Here is a 14,702-nt window from a genome sequence, read left to right as displayed (position 1 = left end):
AAAACATGATAAATTAGCACTCAATCTAGATCTATAAGAGAAAGTCACCAATATTAAAATTTTATACCTCTAGAAGCTATATCAAGATGAACAAGACTTGGATCTACAAGCTCCAATACAACCAACACTTCTCCAAGGTGTTCTTCTTCTAAATGCACCAAAAATCCACAAAGATCACTCCAAAGCTCAAAATCTTTCCAAATGAGGGCTAGGGTTTCGAATTTAGGGTTAAGGGTGATGGAGGTTGAAGATAAGAGGGTTTGATAATGAGTTAAGGCCTTTAAATATGGTTTAAGACCCTATATTAGGGTTTGGGATTGAGTTACAAACGCCCAACATACATCTTTTATGCCCAGCGTTCACGCTGGAACCTTCGCGATCACTCCAACCATCTACGTCCAACGTACACTACATGCTCCTTACCGATCAATCTTCTGATGCCCATAACTTCTTTGTTCCAACTCGGATTCCGACGATCCTTATATCCACAAAAAGTTAATGAGAAGCTCTACAATCCTATCTACTCTCATTTTCCTTAAGACTTTCCCGAACTTAAAACCAAAATTTATTAAGGCCCAAACTATCACTTTATGGTTATACCTTTGGGCTCCAAAACACAAACTGAACTCTCAGATCATCTATTCTACATTATCCACATCCAAAGGGGTCTAAATCTCTCTTTCCCCTAGGCCCAAAGCCTCTTGATAACTGATCACCGGGTCACAGCCCCGAGTTTAGTGGCGAGTCTAGAACGTAAAACCACATGGTTCACTATTTAATTGAAACAGATTGAAAAACATACTAGTTGTGGGTTTGTATCGGGTCGAATCATATAAGCAAAAAAAATCAAATTACTTTTAAAGACATTCTTGATTTTAATTTTTGAAATAAACAACAATTCGCAATCAACAATGAAATAACCAAACACATAAACAACAATCAAATAATCAATGAACATTGAAAAATTGAAACAATAAAAAAAACCTACTATGAACTCATTGAACAATAAAAAACAAAATCACTAAGTATTACCAAAAATACAATAGCTTTGCTTTTGATTCTTACAGAATAAATATTAACAAGAAAAAGAAAAGAAAAGAAATCCAACAGTAAATTCAATTAAACCTACAACTAAATTATGAATAGTGGTCTTTGTCAGAGAATATTGGAATTGGGAATAGAAGTTCCACATAATTTAATCAATTTTCACAAAGCTAACAAAGTATAATATATTTAACATCGGTTGTAAATTGGATCGGTGATTATGAAGAATTGAAGATCCAAGGTTAACGTGCTATGAAACGATTGATTTGTGACTTAATTTTTTCTATTATAGCTTGTATTGGGCTATGAATATTGGATTATACATTTAAAAATATTGAACTATTAAAATATAGACTTTAAACATTTTTTTTTGTTGCCAAAATATTAAGGGGATTCATTTGCATTTTTTTGGTAGGTCACAATTTTTAGTTTCAAATAACTTGTTATACAAAAGTATAAAAAAGGTGGGTCAAGTGACTCACCAATGTAACACATAAACTCGCCAATGCCCGAATTAAGAAACGATTCAAAACAGGGTTTTATAACATCGCTAGAGCTCTGTCAATGTCGCTCTCGTTGTCTACATATATGTTTTCTCTTTTGTGATTTTCCAATTTTAATCGTCTTCTCCCAATCAAACTAGGGAGAGATGTTAGTGATTAGAGTTTACGTCCAAACCACTTAACCACTTAACGTTTAGAGATTCTTTATATATTCCTATGTAATTGTCTTTTGAGGAATCAAACAAATCATTATTTTATATAATGGAATCTAGAATTCCAATTACATATGAATACATGAACCAAACACCCGTTATATTTATTTTCATAATCAATGCGAGTGAAATACCATATATGCAAGTTACCACTTTAGTAGCCTTATTTCTTGTATTTGGGTTGTTTGTAATTCTAGTGACGTTAAACTTTTTATAAACTTAAGGCAATAAACAAGCTAAATCAGACAGAAATACTTGATCAAATAGTAAAGATAATTTACCCGATTCTTGAAAGTAATTTTGAATGAAAACATAGCAATGTTATTATAAAATCATAAAATAAGATGGAATAGATCCGACTCCCTTTTCACATAAAACAAACATTAGAGTCATTATATGAAGGGATTCTAACAAAACCGTCAATTTGAAATACATCATCCTGGTCGAGACTTTATGCCCCATGTACAACTTCTCACACTGGTCCAGACTTTATGCCCCATTTAAAACTTCTCACAATCTCGCAGCATACATCTGACTTCAGATAAATGACCAATAATTAAACCAGCAAACATACCAAGTTAACAATACAAACTAAATAAATGCTTCTATATTACTCTTAGACAAAAGATATGTTAGTTGTTTATTTTAGCAGGTTTCCCTATTAGCAATAAAATAGACTTCATAAAATATGAGGGTTAGCCGAAGCACAACCACATAACTGCATGCGTTGGCATGTGCTTGCGGAAAGTCCGTGGTCCAAAATCAACCATCCCTGATTTATAACAAGCAGGCTTCCTCATAAGTTGCCTATCATTTGTAGCATAAATGATACCAGAAATTGGATATAAGATTTTTCTCACGATGAACACCTTGTTGTTATGGTGGTGGGAAGTCGACAATGAGCTAGACAAGCTCGCCTGCACAGTTCTCACCATTTCAGTTCCGACACTACTACTTCTATGGTACAAATGGATAACATATTCCAGAAAGCACATACCACCCTTCCCACCCGGTCCCTATGGCTTACCAGTTGTAGGGTATCTCCCGTTTCTTGGCTCCAATTTGCATGAAAGATTCACGGAGATGGCTCACCGATATGGCCCCATCTTCAGTCTCCGGCTCGGAAGAAAGCTTCATGTTGTGGTCAACTCCATAGACCTAGTAAAGGTCGTGACTCGTGACCTGGATCAGACCATGGCGAACCGCAGTCCTCCATTGACAGCGCTAACCATCAGTTATGGTGGCAATGGTGTTGTATGGTCCAACAGCAACACACACTGGCGTAACATGCGCAAGATTTTAGCAACCCAACTTCTGAGCAATACAAATCTCAAAGATTGTCAGGGTTTCCGAACATATGAAGTGAGAAGGCTGGTGAAAGAAGTTTACAGTAAGCTCGGGACAAAGATCAATATTAATGAAATTGCTTTCAAGACTGAGGTAGACGTTGTGACAAGCATTTTATGGGGTTGTAGCAAATCTGGTGAGGGGAACGATTCTAGCTCTATTGGAGGTGGCTTCCGTGAAGTTGAGTTCAAGATTGTTAAGTTATTGGGAGCCCCGAACATCTCTGATTTTCTCCCAGTGGTATCTCGGTTTGATCTCCAAGGAAGGCAGCGAGAAATGCAGAGGCAACTTGAATATGTCGATCGGATATTTCAAAGCATTATCCAAGGAAGAATCGAAACCAACTCCAGAAAAAATGAGGGAGAAGCTGAGGAAGATCGAAGGAAGGATTTCGTGCAGATATTATTGGAGCTTATGGAGCAGAAAGATGGTTCAATATCACTGGACATTATTAAAATAAAGGCCCTACTAATGGTAAGTGTCTCTTTATATGTTTTGGATCTTTCTTTAACTGCAATCTGCACTTATCCACATGACAAACTAAAAAGGGAAACTGTACAAAAATAGGATATAGTGCTTGCGGCTACAGATACAACATCGACAATGGTAGAATGGGTGATATCAGAGATTTTGAATAATCCAGGTGTAATGAGAAAGGTCCAGGATGAATTAACGGATGTTATTGGCATGAACGTTGTCCAAGAATCTCATCTGCCCAAATTAACATATTTAGATGCAGTCATCAAGGAGACATTCAGGGTACACACTCCGGTTCCTCTCCTAGTCCACAGATACCCAGATGAATCATGCACTGTTGGCGGATACACCATTCCAAAGGGTACTATCGTCTATATGAATGTTTGGGCAATCCACCGGGATCCTAAGATCTGGACCAATCCATTGGAGTTCATGCCCGAGAGATTCTTGATCGACAAATGGGATTACAATGGAAATAATTTCAAGTTTTTGCCATTTGGATCAGGGAGAAGAATATGCCCAGGAATCCCCCTTGGGGAGAAGATGTTGATGTATATATTAGCATCGCTGTTACACTCGTTTGATTGGAGGTTGCCAGAAGATGAAGAGTTTGAGCTTTCTGACGAATTTGGAATTGTGACAAAGAAAAGGAAACCACTAATAGCTATACCCTCTCAAAGACAATCTGATGCAAGCCTCTACTTTTGATAGAGGATTATCGCTCAATAGTTGAACGGTACTACTGTTTGTATGAAAAGAATGTAACGTTTTGTTACTTGTTAGGAGTGTCAGAAAGGCGAAATCCGTTGCCTTCTTATCTGCTCATTGCTTGTAACTATGTGTGGTAATAATATTTATGGGAATTTTGTGTTTTCATCTGTATCATTTTTTGTTCATTAGATGACAAATCAACATTGGATAGAATGTTATGGAAACCAAATATTCTTCTCTCTTGTGCTTTTTGTCATATATATGTAGAATTAAATCGATCCCTTCCAAAATAGTGGGATCAATCTTTGCAATCTTATTGGGGTCATCTTTTGTAACCCATTGTATTTACTTTTGTATAAATAAAAAGAAAAAAAAAAAACAAAAACAAATTTTGAATGGTATCATAGAGGAACTGAGAGAACCCTTTCAGAGACCACCCTAATCAACTCATAATAATTAATATTATTAATATATATTGTAATTAATACAAATAGTAATTTTTTATTTGTGAATTCCTACGTTTATGTTGTATGCTCGTCACTTTTACAGACCCTTCAATTTATCACACAACAAGAAATAAGTCCTTTGGGGACGACAGCTTTAGCGACGACAATGGGCTTTAGCGGCGACATTAAAGGGCATTCTCCGTCGCTAAAGATGTTGTCGCTAAAGGACTTCCACCATCGATCCTCCCCTGCCACACGCCATTTAATCGGGACCATAGGCTGCTAAAGTGATCCATCGGTTAGGGTTTCATCTGGTAGAAAGCAATAGCGGCGACGCCAATTGCGACGACATGTCGCCGCTATTGATAGCGATCCGCGTGAATGTCATCGTGACCCTTCAATTGTTTTTAGATCGGAAGACTACTAGGCACCAGAGAATGGCGCGTATTTTTCCCTCCAACTCGTCGCTGCAATTGCTAAAGACGTCGCCGCTAAAGGGGCCGACCTTTTGACTACCCCTTCGTCTCAGACGACTTAGTTTTCTGGCTACCACCACTTCCCTCGCAAATTCCGGCGACATCGTGTTCTGGTGCGTTTTTCCTTCAATTTCCGGCGTACTTCACCAACACAAACCACCACTCGTTCTATGCTTTCATTTTCCGTCAACTTCTAGAAGATTCCGGCCATTTCCGGCGAATTCTGAGTTCTCAGGCGAGATTAAAACTCCGGTAAGGTGCGTTTTGCTCTTCTCTTTTATCTTTCTCTTGTTTTTTGACTTTAATTTCATTTTTTTTTTTTTGTGATTTTAAGTGAATTCCAGCGAATTTTGAGTTCTCCGAGCAACCCACACAGGTACTTGTTAAATTCATAAAGAATTTGGTAGCTTTGTTATATTGTTAAGAACTTAACGTGTTTATAGTAATTTTTGGTAGCTCGGTAGTTTGTTAAATTGTTAAAGACTTAATTGATTTGGTTCTTTGATGGTTTGATAATTTGTTGAATTGTTAATGACTTAATGCACTTGTGACTTAATTGTAGGATGTTGATGTATATGTTTTTCTTCAAAACCTGGCATTTGTGACGGCCATTGGAGACATTATTCGCTCGTTTAAAAACCAAGTCAACAACGAGAAAAACAACGATGGGGAAGACGAAGACACATAGTATTTCTTGTTTTATGATATGGAGGATGTTATTTTGGATTTTTTAGATAGTTTATAGATGATATATTATATGTTAATTTGTTTGAGATTTATTAGATATTTTATGGAATATGGTATGTTTGACGTTTTTATATAATGTGGTATGTATTTATATATGTATTTTTATCAAAACTGCATTTTATAATATATATATAAACTAATATTATAAAGAAAAATATGTTTTTTCTCAAAAAAAAAATATTAAAAAACATTAGCAGCGATGCCTTTAGGGACGACTAAGACCAATTGTGACGACCTATACCTCCAGGGAGGTTTGTCGGACAAACTCTGGCAGGTTGCCGGAATATTAATAGAGACGACGTTATTTACGACGACATTCATGTATTAGGGACGACATGTATTAGAGACGACCGTATTTGCGACGCCAACCAGCTATTAGCTACGAAGCAATTGAGGCGATCCTTTAGCGACGACAATCGAAATCAATTGCGATGATTTTCGTCGCAGCTAAAGGTTAGCTTTTTTGTTGATCATCTTCATTGTTCAATCAAACGAAACCAAAGGAATCATTTCGTTCCGCTGTATTCTATATGGAAATAACTTTTATTTTTAATTTGGAATGTTATCAATACCGCCATTACCTCTCTCATCCATGCTAATAATATTTTCCAAAATTGATTATCAATTTCATAATTAATAAAATAAATCAATTTCACTTTTTATAATCAACTCGTATATTATATGGGTCTTACAACTAAAAATAAATTATTCATTTTTTACCAACTTTCATATTTTTTTTTAAACAACAAATTTAATACACGGGTTTTACACCTAGTAAAATAAGATAAAATAAATATACAATGTAGCAAAAATTTTCAAAATTAGAAGTGGGTTTTTTCAAGTTATATCATTACTAGGGTCTTATTTTTTGGTAACAAGTTTTTTGGTATTTGTTAGATGTTTGGTTAATACATTTTTTATAGTGGTAAATGTAGAACCAAAAACCATGTGGAGAAGAAAAATGAAAGAGTAAAAAATACTAGTGGCATCGGATCGAGTGGTATGCCTTCAAAATATTTAACATATCTTCAGTAATTATAACTATTAATATAGTCCTTACAATTAGAATCTAGGAGGTCTTATATCTTGAAATATATGTATTGTTTTTAATAATTTCTAAAAATTATTTCACTGTACAGCACTAAACTACAACAAACATAGAGAACAAGGTTGGTCTACTAGAGAGGCATAAGGTTGGCATGGTAAGGGTGACGGTGGTCGGACGTCGGACAATAGGAGTGACCAATGATCAAGTGACAACCTTTATGATGTGTTATGAGATGTCGACCAAGCTCCAGCCCCATAGGCGAAGTTTCAAACCATTTTTTTTTTCCTTTTTTGTTTAATTTTAAATGGATTGGGCTTTTGCCTAATAATTAATTTTGTGTGATTTAAGCCATTGGGCTATTCTAACTTGATTGGAATATATAAAATATGGGCTTTATACATTTTGCTTTTATTTTGTCAAAAGTATGTCCTTAATATATATATATATATATATATATATATATATATATATATATATATATATATATATATATATATATATATATATATATATATATTAGTGTTTTAAATATCGGCATAGGCGGCGCCTGGGCGCTATGCGGTCTACAATCGATTACAATTATGGGTGTGTGGCGGAATTTGGTCAATATCGGTTAGACTCGAGCTAGCAAGTGCGCATCCAACAAAAGGGTATGCTATGGATGTAACAAAGAATGGCATATTTCTAGAGACTGCCAAAGAAAAATGAGGCAGCAAGGCCAGATACACCACCGAGGCCAAGGACATTCCACATGATCATTGACGAAGCAGATAACAACACGAGAAATCGAGGATGAGGCCTTCATATCGGAAGATCGAGTTATGCAATAGAAATAGTATCGTATGGTGTAGCCTATTAAAGGCATAGTCTAGGGTAAACTTGAACACCTATGTAATCGTTTCAAGGAATAATATAAAACCTTCGTTTTGTTATCAGGTGTGTTAAGTTGTTATGTGATTTTCTTGTATGGTGACGTGGAAAAATTGTGAGACAATACTTGAGACGAGTATGAGTATGTGTGAATGATAGTAGAGGCCTATACTACCGGAAGCACAGGACTCGAACTTGGATCAGGGAAAGTCACAAGGATACCAAGAAGCTAGTAATTGATTTCGTTTTGTTCATGTATGTCATTACCATTGTTTCGGTAATGATTAAGAAGATGATTTTCATTTCAACCCTAGTGTTCATATCAAATCGAGTCCGACTAAGACAAATATATTACGTGGTTCAGAGAACTAAGTTCGATGTTACATCTGAATTAAGACAAAATGAAAGATGATCGAAGCGATCAATAGAAAGTACCGCGATCGTTGAAGCTTGTAGCTGGAAATGCTACTTTCTAAGATATGATTATATCACATTAGCACATGAAGGAAGGCATAGTTTGTTCTGGAATTTCACTCTAAGAGACTTGGGTCTAAATGTTGCATCACACGACGATAGGTCATTAGAATATGCCACATCGGTCCATTGTAGTAATCAAAGAACTTATCTTAAGTTTGTTAAGAAGAATAACGAGTCTTCGATAAGGATCGAGATTGTGACTTAAAGGTCATAATGTGGATTCTAACATAAGATAGAGAGCGGGTGCAAGATTGAGCACAGTCTGCAGTCAAGAAGTCCAAGAGTTGGAAACTTGTTCGAAGAAACAAAGAAGTTACGATATGGAATCATTGTACAAGCCATGATTCGTTGATGATTGCTGGACGTAATCATCCTAATGGAGATAATTGTAACGCCCGTAGATCCGGGCTAATCGATTTTGAGACAATAAGTGTCGAAAATGACTTTTTAATAGAATATTATTTAGAATGAATAATATTAATAAAAGTTGTAGCATATTTCACAAGGGTTCTGTACATATAAAGAACGCCGAAATCCGAGTTATAACGAAGAAGTTATGGCCCATCGAAGTTTCCCGACAAAACCAGCACGACACTACGTAACATAAATAGTAAGTTTATTATAGAGTGAGTTTTATCCTTAACGATCTAAACGAAAGTCGTAGTGTTCGTTAAACCGAGAGCATGCATAAAAAGAACGCCCAAATCTGACTTCGTATGAGGAAATTATGATTTTTCTAAGTTTTGGCTTAGTAGTATGCAACCTGGAGTTCGAATATTAGATCGAGAGATTTTTAGCCGACACAACCTAAACGACAATCAAAGATCTCGTTAATAGTAGCGTAACAGCAAAAAGACAGACAAGAATAGACGTCGGATGAAGAAGTTATTAATTTTTAACGAACTATTCATGTCCCAGTCTGTTAAAAATATAACATTAAAAATAATGTCAAAATTAGCCGACAGAGTCTAAACGAAAGTTGTAGAGTACAATCCCGTCTATGCATGAATATAAAGAATGTCGAAACCGGAGCTCTTATGCGAGATTTATGAATTTTTGGAATAAGGATTCGGATTTGCGAGGTTGATGACGTGGTCGAATCATGACTGTTGCTTGCTCCCCACGATCTCACACAAGATGCTGACACGTATCGCTTCGGACGCCCAACATACAAGTACGCCCTGTGTATGAGCCCGGTACGCCTAGTGATCTCGCATTCCTCGGTGCACAAGCAGCCACGTAGCCCCACCGAACTTCGGACGCGTGTTGTATGATTGCTCACTACGTACAGTGTACTTCGGAATTACGCCCAATGTAGTGCGAGTCCTTGCGCCTATAAATAGGTTGCGAAGGCAGCCGGCTAAATCACACCAAAATCCAACTCTTTCTCTCTCTACTCTCTTTCTCTCTAGACTATCCCAACCCCCCAAATCCTAGGGTACCCCCTAGCACTAGAAGGAAGCCCCGGAGCTCCCGAAGGCTCCGAAAAAAGAGCTTTTTGGCTCAGAAGCTCTGCTCCAGTGGATCCCGGTTATTATCAAAAGACGTTGTAAGTGAAATATGTCTTCCCTACTTTAAATATAGCTTATATATAAATATAATATTGTTATTATGAACCTAAGAATCAGATTTATCAGTGATTCAAAGTCATTATATTGATTGATCTACTTATGGGGATGATGACTAGGTTGTGATTAAGCGAGGTGTAGGTGTTTAAAGTGTAATTTCCAAACAGTATACTTCGTATGCTAAATGGACCCTACCTTCGATATGATCCTATCTGGTTGTTCCTTACTTGATAGATCATGAAGTAGACTTTAAGTTAATGATGAATCTAGACTAATAATTAGTCGCAATAAAGATTAGACTAAAATTTAGCGATAATGATGCTAGGTTTCGTCGAAAGAAAATAGAATTGTTAGAAGCGAAGCACTTCCCGAGTTTGGAATCACCACTTTAACAAGTGAGTGCAAAGTTACTTTCATCTTACACATAGATATGAAGTATTTAACACAAATTACGTGCTATGTGTGCATATTATCTGTGTCTTGATATCTATGTTGGATGAACGATTTTATGCATGTTTTAAATGATTTAAACTGTATATGTATTTTATATCTACAAAATATGTTGGTTATAACATGGGTAGATGAATGATGAGGTATGAAAGCTGATATAGAGGAACATTTGCGACTATGGACTTAGTGCCTATTGTATGAACCCTAGTGACTATGGACTTAGTGCCTATTTTATAAACCCTGGCGACTATGAACTTAGTTCCTGCTGTATAAACCCTAGCGACTGTGGACTTAGTGCTTGTTGTATAAACCCGGGCGACGATGAACTTCGGGCCTATTCCTTAGGATAATCCTTTGGAATGAATGAACGAGGAATAACAGGTTCTTAGGGTAGACCCTTAAGAATAAAGAACATAGTAGGGATGGGTAATTGGGTTAAATTTTTGCTGATTAAACATAATAATTATATTATTCTGGGTTGAAAACCCTATGTACTCACTAGGTTTCCAAACCTGACCCACTCAGTTTATTTGTATCACATGTGTCGATATGAGGTTATATTACACTGAGGGATTAAGGAGATATAAATCACTAGTGATAATGAATGTAAGTTCTGTTTATGCTTATGTTTCTGTATTGACGATGACATCCCAATGTCTTAAAATGAATAAAAATGCATTTCTTTGGAAATGCTTTGATAACGTATTTATCATGTTTTTCTGGGAACAAATTCCGCAAGACTTTTCTTCAAAATACTACTCTGATTTTTAAATAAAACATAAACAAATCGGTCTTTTCTAGCCGTGAAAATGGGGATGTCACACTTCGACATATTAGAAGTAATTTCATGAAAAGGTACAAGAACTTTAGTCTTAAAAATTTATGTTGGACTATTGGGAGCACCACACAAAAAGGAAGTTTGTTACAAATATGAGAGAAGTCAAAAAAGTCAAACTTGAAGCTTGGCAGTATTTAAAACAACTCAATAAAATTCAGTGGTGTCTTTTATATGATGAAAATCATAGATGGGGTATCTTGACAACAAATATCTTTGAGAGTATGAACAATGTGTTCCGGGGAGCAAGACATCTACCAATTAGGGCGTGTATTAATCTTACATTCAACAAAATTGTGTAACTTTTTAGAAAGCATAGTAATGTTGCAATGAATTGCAATACACCTCTACTGTGACAACCGGAAATTTCGAGACAACAAAAGTCAAGCAAGCTAAACGAAAGGCAAATAAATAGGACTTAAAACACTTTTACACCTTGCTAATTTGGAGTTTTCATTTTTAGGACCGAAAATCTTGAGTTTTAAGTGGTTCAAAACTGAAAACACCATTTGTAGATCATTTAGAACCAAAATCACTTGTCATGACCGAAATCTTCTAGACTGAAGTCACATGCTAGACCGAGATCATGACTAGTCTGAAATCCTCCTAGACTGAAATCCATCTAGACCGAAGACCTTGGGTTCTCAGTTTCACTTGGACCGAAATCACTTGTGATTTCGGTGACTTAGAGTGTTCTCGGTTGGGGTCTTGGACCTAAATCAATACTTTAAAGTGGTGGTCCTTCTCCCAATGTGATATATTGCACATACCAATGCAAACATCGCATCACTATCACACCTTATCTATATATAAGGCCGAAAATATCCTCACAATTCTCATTTACATCTTCAAAACTCCTTCACATCTCTCTCAAAGAAACGAGATCAACATAGTGCATCTTCAAATCTTCATACATATTCCTAAGAAAATCATCAAACATTCCTAGAAACATATTCAAACAATTCCCAGAAGCTATTGTTCAAGGCTAATTCTTATAATTGTTGTAAGTATTCCTTATATAATCTAGTATGTTTATAACACTTTCATGTTAGTCCAACTAATTTACATACGATATTGTCTGTTAAAAACTATTAGATTATGACCGTCTTCAAGTGTGTTAACTTGAAGATCATCGTCATCACTTTGTTATCTAGCCAAGAACACACTCGACGTGAGTTCATACCCCCCGCATTTTTCGAGATTTTCAATGTTTTAGGGGGAGGGGGGGAATACAAGTAACACACAAGAAAACCTGTGTTAAAAATACGAAATGATTACATACATTTTCTTACCATTTATACAAAGATGCTAAATTTATGAAATAGTTTTATTTCTAAATTTATGAAACATATACATACAAGGTTTTGACTAAAACCGCAACGCTACGATAAACAAAATACAAATACACTATGTTATTCTACAAATATATATATATATATATATATATATATATATATATATATATATATATATGGTACATAGTAAGGATTCATCATTTCAGTGAAACAGTTTTATAAGCTATAATATGTATAGTTTATGGATTATTCACACTATTTTATCCTTTTTGGGACAAATAAATGATTATTTAAAACTATAATTATTATACACTTTGAAATTTCTATGGAAAAGTAATATTTTCATTTACTAAAGGGTTTTTCATTTCATTACACGTAAACTCGTTGAATCAGCTATTTGTGAGACACGTCTTCAAGTATTTACTAAAGTACCAACAAAAGTCCTGAATTATAACTAGATTTCCTTGGAGGTAGAACAAGACACTTATGTATAGATCTATATGAGACTGAGAATCCTGCACCCTAGCTGTTAGCTACAGTTGGATCAGCAGGGTTGGGGTGACAAATGTCATTAACGTTCTGACGCCTGAAGAACGTCGCATTAGGCATATTAGTCATAGTATGGCTATAAGAACTCACATGGGAAACAACGACACATTTGGTTTACGGTGTAATACACCTTCAAACGGTTCTATTTAGATAAAACTACATTACATTGTTTTCCAGTACATAACAACTTTCATTTCTTAAATCATACATTCAAATGGTTTTATATAGATTAAAACTACATAATACTACTTTCGAGTATGGCGATACTTATACATTATGGTCTTAAGGTTTTTAAGATTACAACACATTTTAAGAAAATGTTGGATTTTCTGGAACTAAATACTAACATTTTACAAGGAAAGGTTTACAAATTTTCATACAAACTCTTATGAGCTCACCAACTTAATTGTTGACACTTTTTCAAACCACTTGTATTCTCAGGAAACCACTAAGACAGGTAACAACAAGCTTTTGAAGATGAGACGCTAAGACGTCAGTCAAATCTTATATCATCATATTGTAATTGTTTTTTAATCATGTAACTCGTTCAACAATGTATCTATTTTAAAATTATAATATGGTGGTTGTGTTTTCTTTGATCACTCTTATTCAATTGTTATGATATTGTATATGAAGTCACCCACCCCGAGACGTTTCCGTCGTTTCCTCGGTTTGGGGGTTTGACATCTACCATCACGTATGTGGCGTCTATTTTGTAACCGGGACACTCGTGCACAGAGCCATAATTTAACCGAGTTTGATCACCATGAAGGTGTCTAGAGAATTGTTGCAAAGTTATGGATAAATGGCACCGAAGGAAATACACATACTGTCCATTATTTTCAATAAACATGCACATGTGGAAAATGATAAATGGAAAGATTCCAGTGTTCTCATGCTCTTTTAGTTTGTCGGTGTAGAATGGATAACCCTCTTTCTATTGTGAATAATGTGTACACTACAATGACATATAAACATCAGTATAATTTTGCTTTTGTCCCACTTTCTCACGTTGATTATTGGTTAGTGTCAGATTGGAAGATTCAAGCAGATTACTCGAATCTCTTTGTTCATCAAGGTCGGAAACATTCAAACCGTTTTCATAATGAGATGGACATTCGCCACCCCGACGAACCTCGCAAATGTTAACTATGTCACCAACTTAGTCATAATCAAAGAAATTGTTCAAATTCTCAACCAATATAATGTCATGTGAAGTATGTACTTTTATTAACTTATGTTTAAATGTGTGCTTAATTTGTATTGTTGTTTAATCCTTATTTAGTAATGTAATTTCATATTTAAATGCTTTTGTAATTTTGTAACAATGTAATATATTCAATATTGGTGTTTTATTTGAAGGTGTTTGATTACATTTATTTAAAAATATCATTTCCTAAAAATAATATATGAACGTATTTTTAAATAAAATAATTAATATATAATATATAATATTGTTAAAAGGTAGAGTTTCTAATAAAGTATATAAAAAATAATGATACAAGCTAAATCACAAAAAATGTATAACCTAATTTTGTTTAATTTTGTTTATTTCTAAGGTTGATAAACCATGGGCCCCAAGCAAAAACACATATTTTTACATAAAATAAATAAAAACAAAAAAAACAAAAACTATCTTTTCTTCCC

At 35.1% G+C, this 14,702-nt stretch overlaps 1 protein-coding gene across 1 annotated transcript; it reads left to right on the top strand.

The window, feature by feature from the left end:
- Positions 1 to 2,381: 2,381 nt before the first annotated feature.
- Positions 2,382 to 4,465, top strand: LOC111903765 (cytochrome P450 76C1). Its single transcript, XM_023899526.3, has 2 exons — positions 2,382 to 3,580; positions 3,674 to 4,465. The coding sequence occupies exons 1-2, from the start codon at positions 2,585 to 2,587 to the stop codon at positions 4,289 to 4,291; spliced, it is 1,614 nt and encodes a 537-aa protein (XP_023755294.1). The 5' UTR covers positions 2,382 to 2,584; the 3' UTR covers positions 4,292 to 4,465.
- The last annotated feature ends 10,237 nt before the right edge of the window (positions 4,466 to 14,702 follow it).

The sequence above is a fragment of the Lactuca sativa genome, chromosome 6, assembly GCF_002870075.4.
Source record: "Lactuca sativa cultivar Salinas chromosome 6, Lsat_Salinas_v11, whole genome shotgun sequence".
Lineage (NCBI taxonomy): Eukaryota > Viridiplantae > Streptophyta > Magnoliopsida > Asterales > Asteraceae > Lactuca > Lactuca sativa.
This window is presented reverse-complemented; position numbering and strand designations above follow the sequence as displayed.